Source organism: Notothenia rossii (assembly GCF_949606895.1).
Source record: "Notothenia rossii genome assembly, chromosome: 1".
Taxonomy (NCBI): Eukaryota; Metazoa; Chordata; class Actinopteri; order Perciformes; family Nototheniidae; genus Notothenia; species Notothenia rossii.
In genome coordinates, this window is record NC_136912.1 from 91,293,865 (window position 1) to 91,320,160 (window position 26,296).

The window sequence follows — 26,296 nt, forward strand, 5'->3', positions numbered from 1 at the left end:
GTTCGTGTGTGATCCCTCTTTCATTTAAAAACCAAGTTATGTTTTAAGCATGAAAGCTGTAGGCCTATAGCTGTCAGCTGTTCAAACTGTGATCACCAGTTCAATACAGTTGACAAAGTCGACTTGGTTTTGAGTCAGGCAGAAAGTTTGATAGTGTATTTCTGGTATATTCATTTTAATGCCACCTTATATAGAATGTGTGTTAAACTTGTGATTTCTGCCTTGAGTGACTTCTGCCTTGCCGATACCAAGAAGAGGCCCCTTGAGTCTCTGTTAATTATCGATAGACTGTGCAATTAACAGGGGAATTCCCAGAGACATTTTCCTCAAATAATGCAGTTAAAGTCTTGTTAAAGTTAATGATTTATTTCCTGCAAAGCTCACGCAGAGGTCTGGAGACCAGGGTTCTTTTGTTTTCATTAATGTCTGTATTCATTTCAGTAAAACGGACTTGGAGGTGAAAGGAAGCTCACAGAAGCCCTTAGGCTACAAGAACGATTACATTCTGTTAAGGGTGAAAATGCGTGTGCGTGAAAGACGTTTAGGGAAGAAGTCTGTCTATTGCAGTAAATATATGTGATTATTGCTGAACCATATCTGTGTTGGTGTTTTATTTGATTTCTCTGTTTATTCTTTCATGTGTGGGTACTAAATTGCTACAAACATTGTGGAGAAATTAGCCTTAACATGTTTTATTACTCTGTATGAAGAGAGAGAGCAGTTCTGCATGGCAGGAGACTAGAAGAGCTGGGGGAGGAGACATTCTCCATTAGATACAGCATGTGAAAATATCAGGGAAGTCTATATATCTTGAAATATATGTGTGTGTTTGATTACTTTGTATCAATAGTAGCAATATGTGTAACAAGAAGCTGGAAATAAAAGAAGTGAACTCGCCAATAACAAATAGCTAGGGAGGAGCAAGCGACACAACTCCTCCCCACCTGTGTATAAATGTTGTGATGGTTTTGAGGCTCGGCGCTCTTGTTCTGACTGGCCGTTCGTGAGAGGTGTCTCACGCGGTGGTAGAACCTGAGCCCGGAGTACTCTGCATTTTGAAGCTGCTGTTGCAGAGTGCTTCGTGATTAGGTGATTGGGTGATGTATTGTATGTTTTACCATCAAAACAGATTATTGTTTAACTCTTATCCTGGTGCTTTGACTTTTCCTTCTTTTAAAACAAACTCATAGAGGAACGCGCGGAGCAGAGGTTCTGCCCCCAACAGTTTCTATACTTATTTGAACATTTATTAATTTATTTTTTTAATTAAAAAATGTTCTTGTATTTTTGTAAACATTTTTCCCCAAAAGGTTTTTTTTTTTTTATAGGCATGTACATTTCGGTTAACCGTTTTTTTTGTGGTCGAATATTCGAATATAAATTTGCTTTCAAATTCCCATCCCTAATATCTACCACAAGGCCCACGTTTTTAAAAGCTAGCAGTGCTTAACTACTGTACATTTGAAGAAGTGTTTCAGACATTACAAGAAAGTAAAAATGAATTTTGATGCTTTTGACACATACTCTGTTCTCTTCACATGTCAAATAAGGGGGAAAGGAGACATAGTATAAAGCCATGCCTCTGCTGACCTCTGTTGCACGCCACAGTGAGAACTCTTTTACCTTCATGGGGATTTTACAGCCGTCGCTGCCCCCCCGGCCCAGTTTGCCGTAGTCCCCGTCCCCCCAGGACCAGACCATGTCGTCGTCTGTGAGACACAGAGTCTGAGCGTCTCCGCTGCCACAGGCAACATCGATCACCCGGTGACCCTGCAGAGCGTCAACCTGCAGGGGACACAGAGAGACAGTGAGGTCAAGTCAATTGATTAATACAGGGTATATGCAGGAATCCTGAAGTCAAATGTAATACCTTTTAAGACCTTTTTTAAGACCCTTTCCATACATTTTAAGACCTCATTGCCATTTGGAGCTTTAACCGGTTACCTTGGCGACACACTTTACCTCACATTGATTATATACAGTATTGATTGTCCTTCCTCCTTATCTTCCAACCATTTGGACGCATTCAAGCGCTATCAAGCAGTGAGCGTGCGATGTCCTGTTCAGATGACGTCAAATCCAACGGGATGCCAGAAATAAACTACACAGAATCACACTACACACCTACGCAATGATTACATTCACACTTTTTAATAGCCTTAATTTTCGCTAAATTAATTGATCAACTTTTAATACTTTTTAAGACCCCGCGGACACCCTGTAATAGCAAGATTACAATGTTAGTAAAAACCTAAAAAGATGGGAGAAATGGAAAGTTTATATTCCCCCGATAGGCCCTTCTTTTGTTTAACTGTTTGAATCTTTTATTTAATTATCTATACTGTTAATGTTTTGTATTGAAAAGAAAACACCCCATGATCTTGTGTGCTTATTGTCGTTGTTTTGTTAAGAAACAGATGTTGTCTCGTCTCTGTGAGCCGTTCTGTTCTGTTCTGTAGGATAATACATCTATACGCCTCCTGCCTGAATCTGCTGATGGTTTTCACTTTCTTTGGTTCATTTGTTCTGTTTTGAATTCAGCAGGTGAACCTATAAGTTCATAAAATAGTGTGTGAGCTTAACTGTGTGTATTAAACTAAAACGGAGCATTTTCTGTCAGCTCAGATTTTATTTCTGCTTTTTTTAAACTGTAGTGCTCGTGTTCCATTGTTGGTGTTTCGGCTGCTGCCTGAATATGCTTCATGAAAGGCAGGTTTTCCTATAAAAACAATCGTTTCTGATCCTAAATATCTTGGTTTATTCTTTTCTACGGTCACATTGTTCTGTTGTCTTACATAATACACTACAGTAAAAAACATCCTATTGATATTTCCTTTCTATTGGATTTATTCGCATGGCATTTGATATTGAGGTAATCCAAAGCCTTTATCAGAATCAGAATCAGAAACGGGTTTATTACCAGGTAGGTTGACACGTACGAGGAACTTGACTTGGTGTCGTGGTGCATACATAAAAGTAAAACAAAAATCAAAAAACACAGATAGAGAACTATTTTAACACTAGAACCGCCAACGGGTCAATTTTACCCACAGCTGTTTTTTGATTGAATGTCACTTTTTTTCAATAAAATATTAAAGTCTCCCAGTCTGTGACTTTTCCTGAAAGTGTGTTATGTAGCACCCTCTGTTGTTAGAAATTGTCAATATGAAGTCAGATTGAAATTCTTTTTTCGTAAACATGACGTGTTGCTATAGCAACGCCTTATGTCTAATGCAGTTCCTTATACACGTAGATAGAGAGATAGATTGAGAGAGAGATTGAGAGAGAGAGAGATAGATAGATAGATAGAGAGATAGAGAGAGAGAGAGAGAGAGAGAGAGAGAGAGAAACAGATAGATAGTTATAGATGGATAGAGAGAGAGATAGAGAGATTTGTACATAAACAAAACACAAGTCTAACACCAAGCCTTTAAATCAGCACTGGTAGCGATATTTTATACTTCATGCTATCTGCACAAACTATATAATATGAAAAGCTGAGAGTCCACAGATTATATTGGTATAAATGTCATCCCTGTGCGATCAAAACTCACTGTTCTACATGATAAATAAAAGAACATTCTACCTTGAAAATCAATAGCGGGTAAATTTGACCCGTTGGAGGTTTTAGGTATACAGCGACCTCTGGTGGTTCTAGTGTATTAAGAACACTATAATAACGTAAAAAAATACAGTAAAATAAAAAATAAAATAGAGCAGTATTTACATTGAAATAGAATGGACTAAAATATGTGCAGTAAAAAAAAAACAGATATTGTCAACATTGTGTGCATTAATGTAATGCATAGAGCCTGCGTTGTGGCTGAGGTTATATGAGAAATAGATGTAAAACGTTACTGACCAGTTTGGGTTTGAGCTGGTCCTCGCTGTCTCCGTGCCCCAGGCGTCCGTAGCGACCCTTGCCCCAGGTGAAGAGCTCTCCGCTGGCCGTGATGCAGGCGCTGTGAGCCCCCCCGGCTGCGATATCCACCACCTCCACCCCCCGCAGGGACTCGATCACACGAGGGCGGTCACACGGGCTGGAACAGAGAGGAGTCAATGTCAATATAACAGTCTTCAACAAGTGCAATGCAAGACGTTTTTTCAAAGATGATACAGACGTAGAGAAGGGGGATAAAGACAAACCAAATGTAGCAGTTTTTTAGACCACATAGAAAGAAATGTGTTACTTTAATTTGTATTTTGAGCTCATACTGGAAGAAGTATGTCTTCTTATTTAAACAGAAATGTTTTTTTAGAACACATTTTGTGCAGCATAATCCTATTTCTTACACATGGGGGTAGAAATGTGTTTTCAAAGATTACATCCAAATATGGTCAAAACCCATATTATGAAAAATGTATAATCTTATAACAAAATTCCTTCTATAGAGAGGCGAAGTCCCTCCCCTTCCGGGGGACCTCCATGGGACCTTATTTCAGAAAAAGTATGTGTTGAAGTCAATGGAGAGAGAAAGATTATCTTTCGATCCCGTTTGAAATGTGTCACGAATTACACATATGATGTTTGTCAGTTTAAAAGATAATTTTGCAAGTAAAAAAAAAAAGAATGTGTCGTAAAACTGTGAAGTAACACTTTTTTTGTGTGAAACCACTCAATGAACTACATCTCCCGTCTTGCACCACACACCCAGACGGCCGTCACGTTGGCACATTTCACTTCTTTCTTTCAGAATGAGGTGAAAAGTATTAAAAGAGGTGAAAATCACTCCAAGTCTGGGCATGTTGAGAGCTGTACATACACACAATGGGAGTTAGTCGGTTCGGTAAGAGCCAGCATGCGGGACCGGGATTCTGGGATTTGTAGTCTTTCTAGTTGCGTATTTTTTATAGTCTTTTATTTCAACAGTCTTACGACAAACTGTGGCTTTTTTTACATGGAAATTATTTTGTAAGATTGACAAACATCATATATGTAATTCGTGGCACAATTCAAACTGAACACTTAAAATCACTCCTTAATTCCTACAGTGGTTTAAAATGTCATCGTGTGTGTTGTGAACTGTACATTGAAGGTTCAAAGTCATGTATATATTATTGAGTGTGGACCTTCTGTTCCCATGGCCCAGCTTCCCGTCCTCCGCCTCTCCCCAGGAGTACACCTCCCCCTCGGAGGACAGCGCCAGGCAGTGCTTCCCTCCGGAGTTCACGGCCACCTTCCTGATGTAGACGTGCTGGATGGACTCCAGCAGCGTGGGGGTGGAGACGGACTCTGTGCCCCCAATGCCCAACCGGCCCCCCGCCCCGTATCCTGTGGCGTACAGCTGAGGATCGAGAATTTTTTTATTAATATGACAATGTATATCACGTTTCCCTGGAAGACCACAGACAAAACTATACACTCTCTAATACTCCACTATTGTTAAGAATATGAGAATACATTGGATAAGGGTCATGGTAACAGCATGTTATGTTTTGAAATTCATAATAAGAACTTATGCATACATTTCTTATCAAGATATGTGTTATATGTTCATAATGTTCAGGTTGAAGGACATTCTTTGGATACTGCCAGTGTAGAAAATGCTTCTAAGTTGAGTTTCTTACTGCAGACATCAGTGGAAAATCTTGAAACTATTTAGATAACTTTGATTTGATTCATTATTTACTTTAATGTGAAATAAAGTAGAGAAAATCTGAAAATCTCCAAATTGAAAAGCAGAAAACAGCATTTTGTGACATTTGCATTGGAAAAATTCAATTGAAAACACTTGAATCAGGCTCCTTAGATCTAATCATTGTTGCAGCCAAATTAATCGATGAGTTACAGACAAAAATATCACGAACATTGTGCATCAAACATGTTAATTACTGTATTGTGTGATGAGATTAGAGACAGACCTTTCCATCTGCGGTGACGGCGAACAGCGTCTGTTCCCCCCCGATCAGCTGCACCGGCCTCAGTGTGGCGAGGGCTTCAGTGGGCGTGGGAACTTTGACCTTCGCCCCCTCGATGCCCCCCAGCTGGCCCCTGTGGTTGTGGCCCCAGCCGTAGATGGTTCCGCTGCCCCCGGCCGACAGCGTCCAGTCGTCCGGTCGCCGGTTCATCCACTGAACGAGCTGCTCGTCGTGCTCGCGCTTGAACAAGTCGTGACTCTCGTGGAGGCTGTTCATGATCTCGTGGTCGGCCATAAGCTCTCGGATTTTCTTTGTGACCTTCAACGGCAGAGGAGATAAGGAGGGGCAATTTGTAGTATACCTGGTATTAAATATATCTTCTTTTTGAATATCATTTGAATGTAAAAGTGTTAAGACCAGTGATGGGGTCGTTACTCAAAAAAAGTATTGTATTACACATTACTTAGAAGAAAAAAAATTAATATATTACATTATTTCTTTACTCTCTACATAAAGTAACTCGTTACATTACTTTTGCGTGACTCAGCAACAGCTTATAGGAGAGTAACACATGCGTCACTTCCGGGCAAAAATGACGGCTCCGCCCACTTTTAGGGGAAAACAAAGCTGTCATTTGAATGGCGGTCAATTCAAATTCTGAAGTTTTTGCCAATCCGATAAGAAATTTAAGAAAAAAACGTGGATTTGTGGATCTTCAAAGAGCCCGATGGCCAGTCAGGCAAACAATTACATTAAATCATTGGAAATCCAAGATCGGGCTCGATATATGGTTAAATATAGCAGTTGGCGATCGATGTCCACAGATGAGAGTAACATCTACGTCACTTTACGGCCCCGCCCACTTTTGGGGAAACAACGCTGTCATTTGAACGGCGATCGAGCCTGAAGCCACAGAGCTCTTCTGTTACTGTCCTTTCTTCTTAGAGGAAGTCCAGAAACACTGAACTCTGGATTTGTTTTAATGTTTGGGGTGCAATAAACGACACAGCAGCTTTTTGGCACGATAAAACAATTATTTTCCGCCTCGCTCACGAGAGTAACAGCTGGCGAAATTACGGCCTCGTCTACTGATTTTAATTTAACCATATATCGAGCCCGATCGTTGATTTCCAAAGATGTAATGTAATTGTTTGCCTCTCTGCCCATCGTAATCGGGCTCTTTGAAGAACAGAAAATCCACGGTTTTCTTTCATTTCTGATCGGATTGGCAAAAACTTCAGAATGTGTATTGACCGCCATTCAAATGACAGCGTTGTTTTCCCCCAAGAGTGGGCGGGGCCAAACAATTTCGCCCGGAAGTGACGTAGGTGTTACTCTCATCTATAGCCAAAACTTAAAACTTAGGCCAACATGTGCACACATAAAACAATTACTATTGCAATAAGTAAGATGTGAGCAGTGGTAGACACACATTTTAAACTTTCAAACTTTCTCTTTAGTTCAGTGTCCATTGTCACATAACACTGTTGATGACTCCGCCGTGTCTCTGTACTGCAGCACAACCCCTGTGACAGTTGCATGTGGACAAGTCGCGCAAATGTCACGCAAATATAAACCTCTAGTCTGTCAAAGGGAGAATCTAGTCATTTGTTTGCGCAATGTTAGTAACTGTAGAGTGATTCTGGTGAAGACTCACTTCATCCAGGAAGGCTCTGGGCTGAGACGTCCTCTTGTCCAGAGCCACAGCCACTCTGGAGGCGGTGCAGTACCGGCGGAACCAGGCCCACTTATGGGTCTCAGCGCAGCAGGGCAACGTGTCCAGCTCCAGGTCGCAGGCAAGAGCAACCAACACCTGGATAAATAACACAAAAACCTCCTTTATGATCTACAAAAAAACGAATGCACATTTGTCCATTCCACATAATTGGTTTTGGTCAAAGTCTCCAGGGAGATTTCAGAGTCCGAATTGATATGAAGATGAGAAATTACATCATTAAGTCATGTAGACACACATTATTTCTTTCAGCCCTTAATATTGTTAGATAAAATAAAACATGTTGAAAGAAACCAGAATATATGTAGGTCGGTCCGGCTCGTAACATTTTAATTATTTCCAACGGACAATATGACTTTAAATGTGTCGAACTTCAAAAGGCTTTTCCCGCTCAAAGTCCAGTAAATACGGGCCTACGTTACACTGCTATTAACCCATGGTGGTATAAGGTAATAATAATTATGAACGTACCTTGAAAAATGGACTGTGAAGCAGCTGCTTTCCTCCCCTGACGATGGGGTCCTCGTACTCATACTGCCTCTGCAGAGCCTCTGGAAGCCCCTTCACTAAGGCGGCCAGCGCACTGCCTGTGAAACTCTGAAGGAAAATAGTTAATCAGATAAATTACTTATTTAAACCATGAGCTTTGAGCTTCCATAGTACTGTATTGTATAGTTATTTACAATGTTTAATAACACTATTATTAGAGAGCAATATCTTCACACCAAAATAGATGATATGATCAGATATTGTATCAGGCTCCTTACTGTAGATTAAATTGTTGGCCAAACATGGTATAAACCCAATAAATATATCAGTAAAGCCTTTCATTAAGAAACCGTTCTCCTCACCCTTTAAGTTTATTTATTTATTCGTACTATATATACTATTTTGTTTGTTCTTTCCCACTATGACTATATATGTCATTAAGTATGATAATCCTGCCATGCTATGTGTTTTCTTTATTATTTCTTGTTGGCTGTTCTGTTTGTCTTCTATGTTGAAAAAGGGAAGCATGATTTCCACCCCAAAGAAGTCTGTCCGTTTGCTTACACTTGTATGCTTCTTCTCAATACAAATATTTGAAACAAGAATCTTTTCTCCCGTGGATCTCACCATAGAGCGCGCCTCGCCCTCGCTGTATCCCAGCAGCCGGTTGATGTTGATGGACTGACCGTACTCTGTGGTCAGAAGCTTCCTCAGTCTCTGCAGAGCCCACATCCTGTGGCCGGCAGCTGCAAATACATTCAATTAAATACATCATGAATTCCGAAACGCCATTAAATCTCTACACCTCTAACCCGAACCGTACTCCTTACATCTGACTTGTCTTTTACCTTTTTGTACCTCAGACATATCCCTAAAGGTCTAAGGTTATTCATGTACCTTTGTTACATTTAGTAATGTTTATTATCTTTGCTTTTAAATGAGTGTTTTTAAATGTAATATGTTTCTTAATGCTCTTAATGTCTTTCCTTTTTTGAAAGCACTTTGAATTGCCTTTTGTTGAAAGGTGCTATATTAATACACTTGCCTTGCCTAAGAAAAGTCACATAAATAAACCTTTTGGAGATGATTATGGCCACAAGGACCGTACCTAGTGCACTGAGCTGAGCGCAGGCAGCCAGGGAGGCGGCGAGGCGCGGCACGATGCTCCGGTTGGAGGCGAAGTTGAGCCTGAAGTCCAGCAGACATGTGACCAGATCCATGGAGGGGCAGGACAGGATGCAGCGGTCTGAGAGGAGGTCTTTGGGACCTGGGGAGGGAAACGGATTAATGTCACACATTCTCTTAATGGAAACACTGATCTGGTCACAGATTATTGTCAGTGTTCAGTCGTATGAAGTGGCTCACCAGCAGCAGGCATGATGGGATACACAGTGAAGCGCCATCCCCATCCGTTAACTGAGCCATCGCTGGTGAACTTCCATTTGAGTTCATCCCCCGGGATCCTCAACTCACTGGACCAGTCGGACCACTCCCGCCCTGAAGCACACACACGGTCAGACTTCATTCATTGACACACACTTAATGGTTACTCAGATTTACGGTCCTCCTCTCATCACCTGATCGGACGGATACGATCCTGTTGGCTCCGTCCATGATGGTCAGCGGGTCGTGGCGTCGTTCCGTCGAACATTGGCGGTCGAACTCTATCCTCAGACCCTCGGCACCTACAGAACAAAATAAGAGATACAGTAAAGATGATACGGCAATTTAAAGTGTTTTTTATCAATATATTACAGGTCTCAGATATATACAGAACATGTCTCTGAAGTGTTTGGCTCCAAACACCAAACAGATCGTTGCAGCATTACCCATAATCCCCTCTGTTTCTGTATCTTCTCTGTTTGTACCTGGGATCTTCACGGTGCCGCTGGTGGAGGTGTCGTCGGTGTACGGGTGGATGCTCTCCACCACGACGGGCTGAGAGGACAGACGGCCGCTCTGAGAGTCCGTCGCCACGTCCTCCAACTCTGTGACACACAACTCCAGCAGCATGTCCGCCACCTGCAACACCAGAGAGACAGAGATTAAACAAATGTTACCAACATCCAACCAATCACAAGGCTAGGGAGTTAAAGATGCACCCAAATAACCATTCAATATAATTCACAAAAGTTTCCATAAGACAAATTATGCCATATTAATAATATATATATAATAATCTTTTCTTTTTCCTTCTATGGTATAGTATAAACTAGGGCTGCACAAATAATTTTAAATTACTTTAGATCGACTTTAATGTTTTTTATGTTCATTATTGATTTTTAAAATGCTCACATGGAAATGAATACTTTATATCTCAAATTGCAATGATAATATTTTGTCCCCAAAATTACTTCAAAATGTGATAACGGAGCTTCAAACTATTTAGCTGGTTTCATAATGCATTCATGTTGGTCGTTCTCTGCAATACTACTACGATGTTTTAAATGCGGCTACACTTCGGTTTTGCAACAGCAATGTCTATCCCAAATGTTGAAATCTTCACAAGCAGTCAACATGTGTTTGCACATTAATAAAGCTACTGACAGGAGAGAGAGTACATCTTACAAGCAAAGTAAAAAAATGGGTTTTACCGGTAACGTGATATTGTAAAAGTAAAGCAAATCACCTGAGGGTAAGCTGTTCCCATGCCTGACAGCACGGCGGACAGCACCTCCTTCCCTTTCTCTCCGGAGCGGCAGGACACAGCCAGCTTCAGCAGGTCCACCATCACACGGGTATCATCGGGAACGAGCAGACTGGTGAACTCATCCAGGTACTGAGGCTCCGGACCCACAACCTTACTATGGCTCTCCGAGTCCTGAAGGGAACATAAAGCAGGACAACGTGTTCGGGTTAAAGGAGTGGGGCAGAAATTACACATTTTTGTAGGTAGCATCTCCCTGGCTTACTACAGCACGGTCACATGACGTTTAGTCGTCTCATTTAGTGACGTGCTGAAATGCCGACACATTTCTGGGTTTTAGGACTCATTCCTGCAACACTTTATGAATTCACTCATGCTGAGTCAGTCAAACTCACCTCTTTGGTCTTAGTCATGGTTTCAGCGATGATGCTGGCGGCTCCGGGGTCATCAGTGACGGGGATGAAGGGACGAGAGGAACCACCGGAGGCAGAGGGGGTTATACCTGAGGAGGGGGTGAGAGCATCTTCTGAGGAGGGAGCCTACACACACACACAAACACACACACACAAACACACACATAAAAACACGTTAGCGCCATGTTCACACAATAGGCTAGATCCAGTTGGGTGCGTTTTTTCAATTTCTTAAATAAAAACATTAAATTAAGAAATGCACCATGTATGACAGAATCAATTTTCTTTCTTTGTATGAACTTAGTTTGAATTATAACATCCTTTTAAAGGTCCCATGTCATGCTTTTCTGGTTATTACCCGTCTCCTTGTGTGTTATGAAGGTTTTTCTGCATGTAAACGGTCTGCAGAGTCACAAACCTTCAAAGTACACCCTGTAGGGAGTAAAACTCTAACACAGAAAAGACCTGTCTATGCTGCCCCAGAACGCCTGGTTGGAGATCTTTTTTGTCCTTGCTGTGTACAGTGACGTGACCATACCCAAATGGACCAATCCGTGGAGCTCCTCACACACACACACTCTCTCAGCGGCAAAACTGTGGTGCGCTTACACTGGGTGCTTGTGGAGCCTCGCAGATGGGTGTGCTGCAGCCCCCTCAGCACCCCCCCGCTTCCCATGATGCTCAGGCTGAGTTTCGCGATGTCTACACCAGTAATGAGCTGACACTGTCCCCTCCTCACAGCAGCGAGCCCCCCAACGCGTCCCGCCAGCACGGCACCCAGGCCCCACGCAGCATTCTCATCCGTTTGTCATTACTGGTGTCATTTCCTGGTTGCTAACAAACGCCATTGTAAAACATAAACACTGATGTTCCGCTGTAACGGTGGTGGACTCATCAGAACAGAGTGGGCGAGCTGACCAATCAGATCACAGTGGGCTCATAGGGAGGGGGGGGGGGGGGCAGGAGCTCCAACAAGCCGTTTAGTACAGAGAGTGAATACACATTTGAGTTTGGAACATAGAACAATGTAAATCTATTCTAGTAGACCTCCTCAACAATGGAATTATGATCAGTAGAAATGGCCGTGACATGGGACCTTTAATATTGAGCGTTGTAAGGTATTATCGCGTGTATTCATTCTTAATAGACCCTGGCCGGCAAAACTGCCAAGATACCCCACACGTTTTAGAAACTGCCTGAGGTTATATGTTTATCTGATTTAAGTCATACTAAATATAAATGTGTTCCTCACCTCTCCCTTCTTGTCCTGCCAGGGGTTGGGGCTGAGCCTTTCCTCGGCTTCAGGAAGGACCGGAGGCCCCTCTTCATCGCTGACGCTGGAGGAGGAGGAGGAGTCAAAGGGGGGGAGAGGGGAGCTGGCGGGAACCTCTGCAGGCAGGATCATGCTGGCCGGCATCAGAGCTCCAACCACTGCATCCCTGAGGACACACAGAACACTTCCTGTCAACGGTAACACACACACTAATGACAGTTACAGTGCCTGATTATATTATTTAGACGTCATACACACTTTCAGGGCGTCACTCAGCACCACTTTGTAAACACAGCTATGAGAAATGTAACACCATCAACCTCCCAAAGCATCTTAATCCCTTTCCTGACGTGATGCTAGCCAAAAGATTTTTCATTTTCACGGTTGAATATTAAACTAAGGTGGCTGTCATGACGATTATTTTCATTATCCGTTGATGTTTTTAATCTAGAGACATTTAAAGATATTCACTTTAATATGATATACGACAGAGAGAAGCAGAACATCTCCATATGTGATGGGCTGAAAACAGCAATTTCGGACAATTTTGCATTCATATTTCCACAGAGATTTTAGCCTTTGCAGACCATTTACATGCACTAAAACCTATAGAACACACTACAGGAAAGGGAAAACCCCAAAAAACTAAATAGGGCGTCTATAGATTACTCTTTCACATGTTCCGAGTTTATGACTGTTATTTGTACTGTTTTCAGACTTCTTAGTGTGCATGTCACATGTCATTCTGGCTTTTTATTCTAAGGCTTATGTGCAACAAGAAATGAAAGAAGGAGGGGGGTGACAAAGGTCCTTAGCCAGTCGTTAACATGGCTGAGTCACATGGTGCGTTGTAGGAGAGGATGTATTTCCGACTCACCGAGCATACATGATCTGCAGCGCTGACAGAACGTGGGACAGAGCCTGCTGCTTGGCCGGGTTGCCGTCCAGACTGAGCAGGATCTTGGCAAGCGACGGGCGGTTGGGCTTCACGCTGCTCTGCCCGCTCAGCTTGTTGTTCACTGCTGCCGAGTCAGTGTCGGACTGGACGCCTGCAGAGGACAACACACACACTATGGCACTGTTTATAATGTGACACACACATACAGCTCCTGCAGATATTAGACAGAGTCAGAGCTGCAGTCGATCTGTGCCACCTCCAGAAGTAAAGTAGCTGCACCCTCTGTCCTCAGACCATCACAGGAGAAACTCACTAAGAAACCCCACTATTAAGATGGAACAATGTTTATTTTTATTACTTTTTTAACTTTGTTTATTGGGTTTTTTCAACAGCATAAAGTTATTCTATCAGAGCATGTATCAAAAGTAGGTAAACAAATCTTCACTTCATGGTTACTAGGTAGAGTAACCATGTAAATACTGTTTAACACCAGAGCAAATAAAATCCCACACAGACAGAAGACAAACAGACATACAAAAACAGACAAACAACAAATAAACAAATAAATAAATAGAAAACCAGTCAGCTAAAACAAAAATGTCAGTACGGCAGAACCACCTCCCCGCGACAACCCGTCCAGTGCTGGGACCCCTCCAAAATGCAAAAGTTTAATCAGGAACGATTGGGAACTTTATCCTCTTAACACATTTGGAAAAAAGGGCCCCATATTTTGAGGGAAAGATTTGATGAGTACCTAAGTAAGAAGCTCCGAGCGAGTCCCGGGCGGTCTGGAAGAGGACGGGCTCGTGCACGGAGGGCGTGGTCACGTCCACGGTGGTCCAGGCCACGCTGTGGGAGGAGCCACAGGCCACCCGGGTGATCTTCTGCCCCTCCAGACCCTGCACCAGGGTGGGCTTCCTGTTCACCGTGGTGGTGCCGTTCCCCTGCTGCCCGTGGTCGTTATCTCCCCACGCAAACACCTGAGGGAGAAACGCGAGACAGGGGAAAGCCTCAGTATAAACACGAAGGTCTTTTGTGTTACATTCAAGGTTTTCTTTAACTGTTCTAAAAATGGAAAATCGTGAACTTAGTTTTCTTTAGTTTAATAAATGTACAGACGCCCTGAGAGGCAAAGCAGGGCTAGACATTATCAGGGTATATGCAGGAATCCTGAAGTCAGATGTAAAACCTTTTAAGACCTTTTTTAAGACCCTTTCCGTACATTTTAAGACCTTTTTTAAGACCCTTCCCATACATTTTAAGACCTCATCTCCACTTTGAATTTTAACCGGTTACCTTGGCGACACACTTTACCTCACATTGACTATATACAGTATGGATTTTTCCTTCCTCCTTATCTTCCAACCATTTGGACGCAGACTTGCATTTCCCCATAACGATGTTGCTTAGCAACCGGCGTAAACGGACCTTTGCGCGCTATCAAGCAGTGAGCGTGCGATGTCCTGTTCAGATGACGTCAAATCCAACGGGATGCCATAAATAAACTACACAGAATCACACTACACACCTACGCAATGATTACATTCAGGCACACTGTAGAACACAACCTCTTTGGACCATTTATATACTTATTGAAAACAAGCTACAAAATGTAATACCTTGGAGAATGCTGTTTAATAGGCTTAATTTTCGCTAAATTGGTTTATCAACTTTTAATACTTTTTAAGACCCCGCGAACCCCCTGCTTATAAATGGCACTCTGTCCCGGAAGCACCATTTAGACAGCATAACATACTTTCCACTTGCCTGCTCGGGCCATTAAAAATGTTGCTTTAAAAAAACAAACAGTAAGACATAAAATCACATTGTCCTGTGGTATTTTGGTATTTTGACAAGCAATTTTGTTAAATTGTTTTGTTTATTAACGCTACAACATAGCGTTTTGTGAGATGGTTGTCGTTGTTGGATGAAAATCAAATGGCTGTTTGCTGCGGAGTAGAGCGCAGCGTCACCTATTCGCCAAAATGTTTTTAAAACCACCGGTAACCGGCCAAAAAACAATCTTCAAATAAAAGAAAGTCACCGGAGGAGTTAAAGGAGAGTGACAGGGAGTATGAAATCAATGCCGACCTATGCTGACAAGTAACTGAAGAGTAGAACATATAAAAGGTATATTGGCTTCAGGGAAATGTCCCAGCCATTTAGGAGAATGAAGGCTCTAATCCAGGGGAGTCAAACTCAATTTCATCGCAGGCCACATTCGCATTATGGTTGCACTCAAAGGGCCGGTTGTAACTAAGACTACATAAAAATACATATATAAAAATGTAATATATATAAAATAATGTATTACATTGGATTATTATCGGATAGGGTAATAACTTCCTAATTAACTACGTCTGAAAGCAGAAGTCTAGCAAATAATTGCAAGTGTCTTCAGTGAGAATGTCACAAAATGATTTAAAAAGAAAAGCCAAATTCTGGGAAAAAAGGCATATTTTGAAGGAAAAAAGACAAATTCTGAGAAAAAAGTCAAATTTGAGATGCATTGTGCTCCATGTATGGGCAACGAGCTTCTGTAAAGCGGCATGTAACCGTATAATAAACATATCATATTTTTTTCAAGCTCTTGTGGGGCCACATAAAATGAAGTCGCGGGCCGGATTTGGCCCCCGGGCCTTGAGTTTGACACCCCTGCTCTAATCTAATCTATTACATAGCCATTACATGTCTAACTCCTGATAATGACAGGGAGGCAGGAAGTGTGTTATACAAATAATAATACTCTTAGCAGAAATGTCACCCTCCTTTTTTTCTTTTAACAATGACCACAATATAATAATTGTAATAAACCAAATATGAACAATTGAGGAAAATGAGGAAGAACTGATGATTCAAATTAGGGCTGCTCGATTATGGCAAAAATCATAATCTCGATTATTTGGGTCAATCATTTATATCAAGATTATTAAAAACGATTATCCATTTATTGAAAAAAAAATGTTGAACAGCATGTTTTTAACAGTTGATTAACCTGAACTCTAAGTATAATTCAACTGAAAAACCAATAAAAAAATAATACAAATAAAAAATATATAAAATAATCGTTTTATTTCGATTATGTTGTTTTCATAATCGTTGCAAGCCAAAATCGTAATTGCGATTAAAATACGATTACTTGAGGAGCCCTAATTCAAATGTTGTAGTAAAAGTAGTAATGTATAGTTTGCAACAAATGTGTTCGTTTTCTAAATCATTAGAGTCGATCATTTTTGAACGAATGCTCCGGGCCAGTGGTTACAATGGTGGGGCCAGTGAGAAGGGAAATCTATACCCCGGCAATGGAATACAATCAATCTAGTAATCAGTTTCCTAGGTGTGTTTTCTTTATTGTTCCATCTCCTGTGTTAATGATATATGTATGGTTTAAAAAAAGGGATGTGCCGTGGTTATCTAAATACATTCTTTAGTTTGTTTGATAAGCTGCTCTAAGCACTCAATCTTAACAACCTCTTCAAGTGTTCAAATATTGAGTAGCTGCCTCTTATGATAGGAAGTGATGTCTCATTAAATTCCTTCTGAGGGATGGTAGTACATAAAGGGAAACTGGCTGTGAGACAGTAAAGGTCAGAGTAGTGAGAGTCGATTAATAAAGTGGCGCCACAGGAAGAGAAAACACACATCTGGCTCAGAGCCACGGCAGTAACTGAGCAGAGGCTCTGGGTTGTAACGCTCTGACGGTCAGTACACACCTGTCCGGTTTCTGTAACGGCCAAACAGTGCAGCGCTCCCACCGCCACGTGGACAATCTTTTTCCCCCGCAGTCCCTCCACCATCTGAGGCTTTCGCACGTGGACATCGGTGCCGTGGCCCAGGCGGAAATAGTCGCCTTTGCCCCTGTAAGGAAACACGAACAGTTAAAGGTCCCCTATTATACTGTTTTACATCAATATATTACAGGTCTCGGATATATACAAAACATGTCTCTGATTGGCTGAAACACCAAACAGATCATTGCAGCATTACCCATAATCCCCTCTGTTTCAGCCCCGTTTCAAAAGTGCTGACTGTGGGTGTTTCTCAATGTCCAGTAAAGCTGCTCCAGAGCCACTATTTCAAGCACACTACGTCATCGAGTGCCGCCGAAGGACTGTTCCAATGTCCAGCATACTTGGAATTCTACCGAGCTCTGCGTACTTCGTAGCGAGATATTTCGAGGCTGCACATGTGTAGACTCCGCGGTCTTAAAATCCCCACAATGCTTTGCGCACGAACCACATATGAAGCACACCTGCACACTTGCTCGCCTGTTCCACTCTTCGTTTTCCCAATGCCAGGAAGGATTCTTGCCTCGCTTCTGAAGCAAGTGACTCGGAAGACATGTGCTACCAAGCAAGCGTACTCAAGATTGAGAAACACCCTCTCTGTCTGTTACTTCAGATGAAAATAAGGAGCCCCTCCCCACGCCCCTCTGAGAGATATTTGGTTAAAAAGAACTCAATGGTGCTCTAGGAGGAGATTCAGGTGATAAGGTGAGGGGGGGGGTTACCTTGGTTGCTGATTGGCCAATGGTTACACAAGCCAACACATCATTATGACATCACAAAGTGGCCAAAATCTGATCAGCTCATTTTCAGACAGGTTTTTATAGAAATGGATCAGGACAAAAAGAGAGAGAATCTTTGTTCCTGAAACTTTCAGAGTCTCTTTCCACAGAGGGGACACATGTTGATGTAGAAGAGACATGAAGAAGAGGGGACACATGTTGATGCAGAAGAGACATGAAGAAGAGGGGACACATGTTGATGCAGAAGAGACATGAAGGAGAGGGGACACATGTTGATGTAGAAGAGACATGAAGAAGAGGGGACACATGTTGATGTAGAAGAGACATGAAGAAGAGGGGACACATGTTGATGTAGAAGAGACATGAAGAAGAGGGGACACATGTTGATGTAGAAGAGACATGGAGAAAAGGGGACACATGTTGATGTAGAAGAGACATGAAGAAGAGGGGACACATGTTGATGTAGAAGAGACATGATGAAGAGGGGACACATGTTGATGTAGAAGAGACATGAAGAAGAGGGGACACATGTTGATGTAGAAGAGACATGAAGAAGAGGGGACACATGTTGATGTAGAAGAGACATGAGGAAGTGGATTTTGCACAATAGGTGACCTTTAACACTCATTGGAAAGCAAAGATGAGAAATGATTCGTTTAGGAGGCTATGTTTCATCTGCAGTCCAGGGAAAGGTGTTTCAGAATCACCCTGAAACAATGAATGTAATGTTAAAAAAATCCTCCTTCTTACCAGGTCCACACCACTCCAGATTTGGTGAGTGCCAGAGAGAACTGAGCTCCACACTCGATCTGACAGACCGCCTGTCCGTTCAGCCTCTCGATGTTCTGGGGGATGTTGCAGCCTTCACTGCCTCCACGACCCAGCTTCCCAAAGTCCCCGTCCCCCCAGGAGAACACCAAGCCTGACAGGAAAGAAAATACATGCATCACTAAGTGGAAAGAAAGCTTCTCAGGCGTAATTAAAGGTGGTTCAGGAGACTTTTGAATACACACTATATACTCTGAAGGATAGTTGATGAACAGAAATACCTTCATCAGTGAGGGCCAGAGTTTGAGCGTCCCGGCTCCCACAAGCCACCTGGATAACTCGGTGTCCCAGAAGCACTTTCACCTAGAAGACACAGAAAACGGAGTTCATAGTCAATTTAAATCTCAGAGAATATCTGCATTCTTGAAAAATTCATGAATCTCAAAAAATATCAGCATTTTTGTTCTTGTAGCTTTTTGACTTTGTATGAAGTCTTAAGCCCATCTGTGTCCCTGCAGAGTATAGAGCGGTGCAGGGATGACGTATTTGTGTAGGCCGACCCGGAAGTAAACTGCGCAAGGGGCAGACTCTACAAAAAGCGATGGGATTTCTCCTTTGGATTATAGTAAAAAAATAAGGTCTGTGGAAAGCGAACCTGTTTGATAAATGCATGTTTTGTTCAGCCGGATAATCTCCACATGTCTACCCTACTTTTATCATTTTCGAATCATAAATCTAATCGCCAGAAGTAAAATGCTAACGTTATGCTATAAACCAGGGGTCGGCAACCTTTTTGATATGAAGTGCCATTTAAAAAAAAAAAATTGATCAGCGTGCCAACGATCGAGAATTATCAACTGGGGGGGGGGGGGAGGGGGGGGCGGTTGAGGAGCTTGAAGCTCGTGAACTATCAGCAGGAGGGCGGGGGAGCCTCGCTGAGGGGAAGCAGTGTGTGGACCTGTCAGCGCAACTTACATGATGCCGAATTTAACACATTTAAATAATTGGTTTAAACGGCATAATAATAAGGACGATCGTCCGTTCTGTGATTTTCCAGAGCACACATGTTATGATATTAGGGTCATGCAGAGTGAGATGAGATCGCTGTCCCTTTAAGAGAGAGAGAGAGAGGGGTGTGGCTTGTGCATGTGTGTTTGTGGATGGTAGAGCGACAGTGAGGGAACGTGTGTGTGTTTCTGGAAGTGAAACGGGAAAGCAGAAAAACAGAGGTCTGTGATGTATTTTGTGAAACAGAAGAACAGCTAAATAAATGCAACGTCCTCCCAAGAAGAGCTCGCCTCTCTCCAGTCATTTAATCTAAAGTGGGTTATTGAACCTGAAGCTTGTTGCTTCTGCCCTCCTCGACTACGGTCTGGGAGCCGACAGGAAAGTTCAACACACAGATGGCCAGTCCGCCCCTTTGTAGCATATTATTTCGATGAGAGATGAGCAGATCGCCACTGGGCTTTCAACTAAATAAACACAGCCACGCAAAAACTGCGGCATTTGTACAGCTCCTTATGGGTACTGAAATTAGTGAAGTGCTTTCCTCCGTGGTGAAACGATCAGCACTGCACCACGGAGGAAAGCGGCAGAAAGTCACCTGGAGTTAAAGAGAGCGGGGCTGCGTTGCGTGCATGGCTTCCTTCTGCAGGTAACGGGGAGACGCGCTCTGGCGGCGGTCTTGTTAAGGATCCGAAAATACAATTTAAATATTTTGCACACTTATTCCACTTATTCCTAGTGTGCCACTGGTTACGGTGCCGCGTGCCAATGCTGGCACGCGTGCCAGGGGTTGCCGACCCCTGCTATAAACTAACTACAGCAGCACGACTTCAACGTCACGGCAACTTCAGATCCGTATTCAAAACATACAGATTCTAAATGGTACAAGTTGAAGAGTTTGTTTTAACAGTCTGCAGGAGGCAGGTACTTGCTTTCAAGCAGAACAGGGCAAAGGAACTTAGAGGAGTGTTTACGTGTTCGGTGTAATGACGTACAACGCCCTCGACAACTTCTGTAGTCCTATTCAGCCACTTGGTAACAACCATCGTTTTTCAGACACGTAAACTCCCCAGTGGGGTCACTGCTGATGGATTTAATGTCGTAGAACAAAACGTGATCCGTCTCTTCAATGTGTCTCAACCACAGAGCTTATTTCAACTATTTTCCAAAGAAATGCTCAAAAAACCGTTGACTCTGAGACGAGGGAACCGGAAGTGGTAAAATGCTAACTCACTTCCGGGTTTCAGGACTCGTCACTGCACCACTCTATAGAAGTGGTTAGATAGAAGAAGTACAGACGTACCAGTTTGGGCCTGAGCTGCGTGGTGTTGTCTCCGTGTCCCAGGCGGCCGTACTCCCCGAGGCCCCAGCTGTACAGCTCCCCGCTGGAGGTGATGGCGGCGCTGTGCGAGCTGCCACAGGCGATGTCCCGGATACGCTTCGTCTTCAGAGCCTCGATCAGCCGAGGCTTGTCACAGTTCCTACGGGAAAAGATAGAAAAACATGTAATTATTACTCATATTAGAAGAAAGTTGTCCATAATGTATAATAATTGGAGCAGGTTAACGTGTCCAGGAAAATTCTAATGTCGTGGAAACATTTGAAATGACGGTCAAATATTATCTGTGTATTATTTACGTAAAAACAATTGATAGGAAGACTATATCAAAAATCACTATCAATACACTTGACCATGTTTTGATGCACATTTCTGGTGCCAAAAATTTGTAATTTTTAAATATGTTTCGCCTCTTAAATGTTCATTTATTGTAAGAATAACAACAACAGTATTCGTGCAGCTGAACGTACATCCTGCTGAAGTGTCCCAGCTTGCCGTCGTCTCCCTCTCCCCACGAGAACACCTTCCCGTCCACGGTCAGCGCCATGGCGTGCCGTCCCCCAGAATGCACTGCAACTTTCTTCACCACATAGTTGCTGAGTGCAGTGATCTGGCGGGGGATTGGGATGGTCCCGCTGGAGAGACCCAGGCCCAACCGGCCGTTAGTGGCCTCTCCACAGGCATAGATCTTCCCCTCCACCGTCACTGCAGCATGGACACAACGGTTACATACAACACAATATGTTTTTTATTGAAGACACACAGAGAATACATTTGGTGCATTGATAGGTTAGATTGAGCAGTTCAAAGCCAACAAGTGTTCAGCTTAGTCTCTACTATTGTACATCAATTAACAAGCCATACATAGTTGATCTTCACTTGAAGGCGTACAATATTTAAACCACAGTTATAACCAAAAAAGACCATGTAGCCAAAATGTAAGAGCGTGACAAACAAAAATAAATAATAAATACAAATAATAAATAAAAATAACAACACAATATGTTCTGATGTAGTTCAGCTAAACACACGGAAAATAAAAAAACCCACAGGTTATTTGTAGCACTGTGAGATTTTGGCTCATAATTCTAAATCAATCAATATAAGGGAAACACTGAGCATTAACTCTTAAACGTTTATCACCCACCTGCAAAGAGGCTTTTGGAGCCACCGGCCACTTGAACCACATTGAGAGCAGAGAGAGTTTCAGAGAAGGAAGGAACCTTGATCTGTGGAGGACACAAAAGGACGTTATTTAAGATGCAGCAGCTTCTCTCACTCAGAGGACAAATCTACCCTAAATGACTGCAGCCCTTCATGTAGAGGGAACTCTCCAGCGTCTGCACCTTGGAGCCTTTGAGACCTCCCAGCTGGTCCTTGTCGTTCAGACCCCAGACGAACACTTTGGTCCTGATGGTGGCCGCTGAGTCCAGACCAGAGGACTTCTTACGAGCAAGACTGGAGGACAAAATGAAACGCACACATTGAGGATCAGAACATGAATGAGTTTTAATGGTCTGCCATGAGATATGAATCAAACACTTTCTTAATGTAGCTAAACCTTACCACGGTAATCTTTGGTTAAAGGTTTCCTATTATACTGTTTTTCATCAATATAGGTCTCAGATATATACAGAACATGTCTCTGATTGGCCGAAACATCAACCAGATCATTGCAGCATTACCCATAAACCCCTCTGTTTCAGCCCTGTTTCCAAAGTGCTGATTCTCTGTCTGTTACTTTAGATGAAAATAAGAAGCCCCTCCCCACGCCCCTATATTTGGTTAAAAAGAACACAATGGTGCTCTAGGAGGAGATTCAGGTGATAAGGGGGGGGGGGGGGGGGCGGGTTACCTTGGTTGCTGATTGGCTAATGGTTACACAAGCCCAAAAATCGTTATGACATCATAAAGTGGCCAAAATCTGATCAGCTCATTTTCAGACAGGCATTCAGACATTTTCAGATCAGGACAAAAAGAGACATGAAGAAGAGGGGACACATGTTGATGTAGAAGAGACATGAAGAAGAGGGGACACATGTTGATGTAGAAGAGACATGAAGAAGAGGGGACACATGTTGATGTAGAAGAGACATGAAGAAGAGGGGACACATGTTGATGTAGAAGAGACATGAAGAAGAGGGGACACATGCTGATGTAGAAGAGACATGAAGAAGAGGGGACACATGTTGAAGTAGAAGAGACATGAAGAAGAGGGGACACATGTTGATGTAGAAGAGACATGAAGAAGAGGGGACACATGTTGATGTAGAAGAGACATGAAGAAGAGGGGACACATGTTGATGTAGAAGAGACATGAAGAAGAGGGGACACATGTTGATGTAGAAGAGACATGGAGAAGAGGGGACACATGTTGATGTAGAAGAGACATGAAGAAGAGGGGACACATGTTGATGTAGAAGAGACATGAAGAAGAGGGGACACATGTTGATGTAGAAGAGACATGGAGAAGAGGGGACACATGTTGATGTAGAAGAGACATGAAGAAGAGGGGACACATGTTGAAGTAGAAGAGACATGAAGAAGAGGGGACACATGTTGATGTAGAAGAGACATGAAGAAGAGGGGATACATGTTGATGTAGAAGAGACATGAAGAAGAGGGGACACATGTTGATGTAGAAGAGACATGAAGAAGAGGGGACACATGTTGATGTAGAAGAGACATGGAGAAGAGGGGACACATGTTGATGTAGAAGAGACATGAAGAAGAGGGGACACATGTTGATGTAGAAGAGACATGGAGAAGAGGGGACACATGTTGATGTAGAAGAGACATGAAGAAGAGGGGACACTAGTTGATGTAGAAGAGACATGAAGAAGAGGGGACACATGTTGATGTAGAAGAGACATGAAGAAGAGGGGACACATGTTGATGTAGAAGAGACATGAAGAAGAGGGGACACATGTTGATGTAGAAGAGACATGAAGAAGAGGGGACACATGTTGATGTAGAAGAGACATGATGAAGAAGAGGGGACACATGTTGATGTAGAAGAGGCATGAAGAAGAGGGGACACATGTTGATGTAGAAGAGACATGAAGAAGAGGGGACACATGTTGATGTAGAAGAGGCATGAAGAAGAGGGGACACATGTTGATGTAGAAGAGACATGAAGAAGAGGGGACACATGTTGATGTAGAAGAGACATGAAGAAGAGGGGACACATGTTGATGTAGAAGAGACATGAGGAAGAGGGGACACATGTTGATGTAGAGGAGACATGAAGAAGAGGGGACACATGTTGATGTAGAAGAGACATGAAGAAGAGGGGACACATGTTGATGTAGAAGAGACATGAAGAAGAGGGGACACATGTTGATGTAGAAGAGACATGAAGAAGAGGGGACACATGTTGATGTAGAAGAGACATGGAGAAGAGGGGACACATGTTGATGTAGAAGAGACATGAAGAAGAGGGGACACATGTTGATGTAGAAGAGACATGAAGAAGTGAATGTTGCACAATAAGTGACCTTTAAAACACGTATTGAAGAATATACTTTTTAATTTTTCAAGTATTTTCTTTTCAGCAAACAATCTGAAAACGTCTTCCACCGCTTCCTGTGAGCATTTACACATTTCTTACTTCCTGAATCTGCTAGTTAATGTAATGTAATGTAAATGCCTGCTTATTATAAACAAGGAAATCATCTATGACCACACAACTCACCTCCCGGTAGCAGTTTTGTCGTCGTCCTCCTCTTCGTTGTCCGATGCGAGGAAGGGCACGGTGGCCAGGTCTTCATCCTCCGCTCTGATGCGTCCCACGATGCCCAGGCTGTGGATCTTACAGTCGATCCCCGAGCTGCGGCACTGCTTGATGGCGACCTCGATGTATCTGTGATACTGTGGGAAACAGGTCATTCGGGTTATATCTACAACCATTTTTTAACCCATGTGCCCAACTTTTAAAGTGAGGCAGGAGAGTTAAGATAATTAACATTCATTACAAATGAAAGTCAATTAAAAGCCAACGGACCTCAGTGCAGTCACTCAGGACCAGGATGGCGGTGTCTGTCGGATTGATGTTAATCGTCTTCAGCTCAATTAGGTTGTTCAAAGAGCTTCCACCTGTAATTCAAGAAGAAAAAACATATTGCTTTTGATGTTAAAAAAAATATATATATCAACAACAACAACATGTGGATACAAGAGGAACTATTTGAAAAGCAAATAGTTGATTCGTAAATGCAGAAATACAAAGTATTTGTCTAAACTAAGGTGCAAGTGTGTGTAAACTGTTCAAATGTTACGTGCCTGACACCACCACTAGTGAGGGCATGTAGCTGCTGTCCGCTGGATCCACCACCATCTTCAGCCTGTGCACCAGAACATCTGGAAACAGCTCCATACGGATCCAGTGCTGTAAAGCAAAACATAAAGAAGTCCATTATACTCCAATAAAGATTGAATAGACTGTAATGCATCTTTATCTGTGTGACCGGCATACTTATTCCTACTCTCCTTCACCCCTTTGTTAAATCCCTGAAGGGTTAATGTATCCTTACAGGAAGCTTAGGATGAGGCTCGTTTTTAAAAAATAAGTACCGTAATTTTCGGACTATAAGGCGCACCTGAATATAAGCCGCAGGTGTTTTAATGTTTAATTACCATATGTAAGGGTTCGTGCACAGAGGGGATTGTCGGGAAAGAGATGGCTGTTTGAGGAAGCTCCCATTTATTAACATTTCAACAAACAAGTTGCATATTTGCATAACGTATTCAAGTGTTACCATTTAGTGCAATAGTAGCTACAGAACATGTGCTGTGTAAACTGTACTGTATCACATAGCGTTTCAGACACACAAACTTTTCAACTTTCAAACTTAAACGGTGCGCTCCCAGCGCACGTACCGGCAGTGATCTACAGCAGTGGTTTTCAATCAGTGGTACGGGGACAAACTGTCTCGCTCTCGTAATGTCTGTCTGTCTTGCTCTCGTTCTGTCTCTCGTACCACTCTCGGTTCCACTTTTACTTTTGCGCGCTACCTGTCTCACTCTTTTCCGGCCTCCAGCTTTTCCTGCTAGAGCAGCCGCTTAAAGGTGGGGGGCGCGGACCGGCCATAGAGCCCATAGAGTTAAAGGTGGTGGACTGTAACCTGTAAAATCCATAGATTTAGGGGGTCCCCTAGTGGCCGTTAGCTGTAAAAATCCATAGATTAGCCGCACCGTTATATAAGCCGCAGCGTCGAAAAATGGAAAAAAAGGCGCGGCTTATAGTCCGAAAATTACGGTAACTCTATTTTAACAGGTAACTCAGGACTAGCCATGTTTTAAAATATAAAAGCACTAGAAACTTACAGGAAGCTAAGAGGGAG

General features: G+C 42.7%; 1 protein-coding gene across 1 annotated transcript in view; it reads right to left on the minus strand.

Moving 5' to 3' along the window:
* The window catches only part of herc2 (HECT and RLD domain containing E3 ubiquitin protein ligase 2), a 92,402-nt gene that overhangs the window by 16,045 nt on the left and 50,061 nt on the right, over positions 1-26,296 (minus strand). The window contains 27 exon segments of the mRNA XM_079684224.1: positions 1,539-1,575; positions 1,578-1,785; positions 3,863-4,040; positions 5,071-5,285; positions 5,863-6,177; positions 7,517-7,672; positions 8,066-8,191; positions 8,711-8,829; positions 9,192-9,350; positions 9,449-9,580; positions 9,661-9,768; positions 9,952-10,105; positions 10,713-10,904; positions 11,126-11,269; positions 12,396-12,582; positions 13,294-13,465; positions 14,069-14,294; positions 17,028-17,172; positions 18,593-18,764; positions 18,892-18,973; positions 20,919-21,096; positions 21,425-21,659; positions 22,102-22,183; positions 22,301-22,412; positions 24,649-24,824; positions 24,958-25,049; positions 25,236-25,341. Of these exon segments, the coding sequence (XP_079540350.1) occupies positions 1,539-1,575; positions 1,578-1,785; positions 3,863-4,040; positions 5,071-5,285; positions 5,863-6,177; positions 7,517-7,672; positions 8,066-8,191; positions 8,711-8,829; positions 9,192-9,350; positions 9,449-9,580; positions 9,661-9,768; positions 9,952-10,105; positions 10,713-10,904; positions 11,126-11,269; positions 12,396-12,582; positions 13,294-13,465; positions 14,069-14,294; positions 17,028-17,172; positions 18,593-18,764; positions 18,892-18,973; positions 20,919-21,096; positions 21,425-21,659; positions 22,102-22,183; positions 22,301-22,412; positions 24,649-24,824; positions 24,958-25,049; positions 25,236-25,341 (4,208 nt within the window).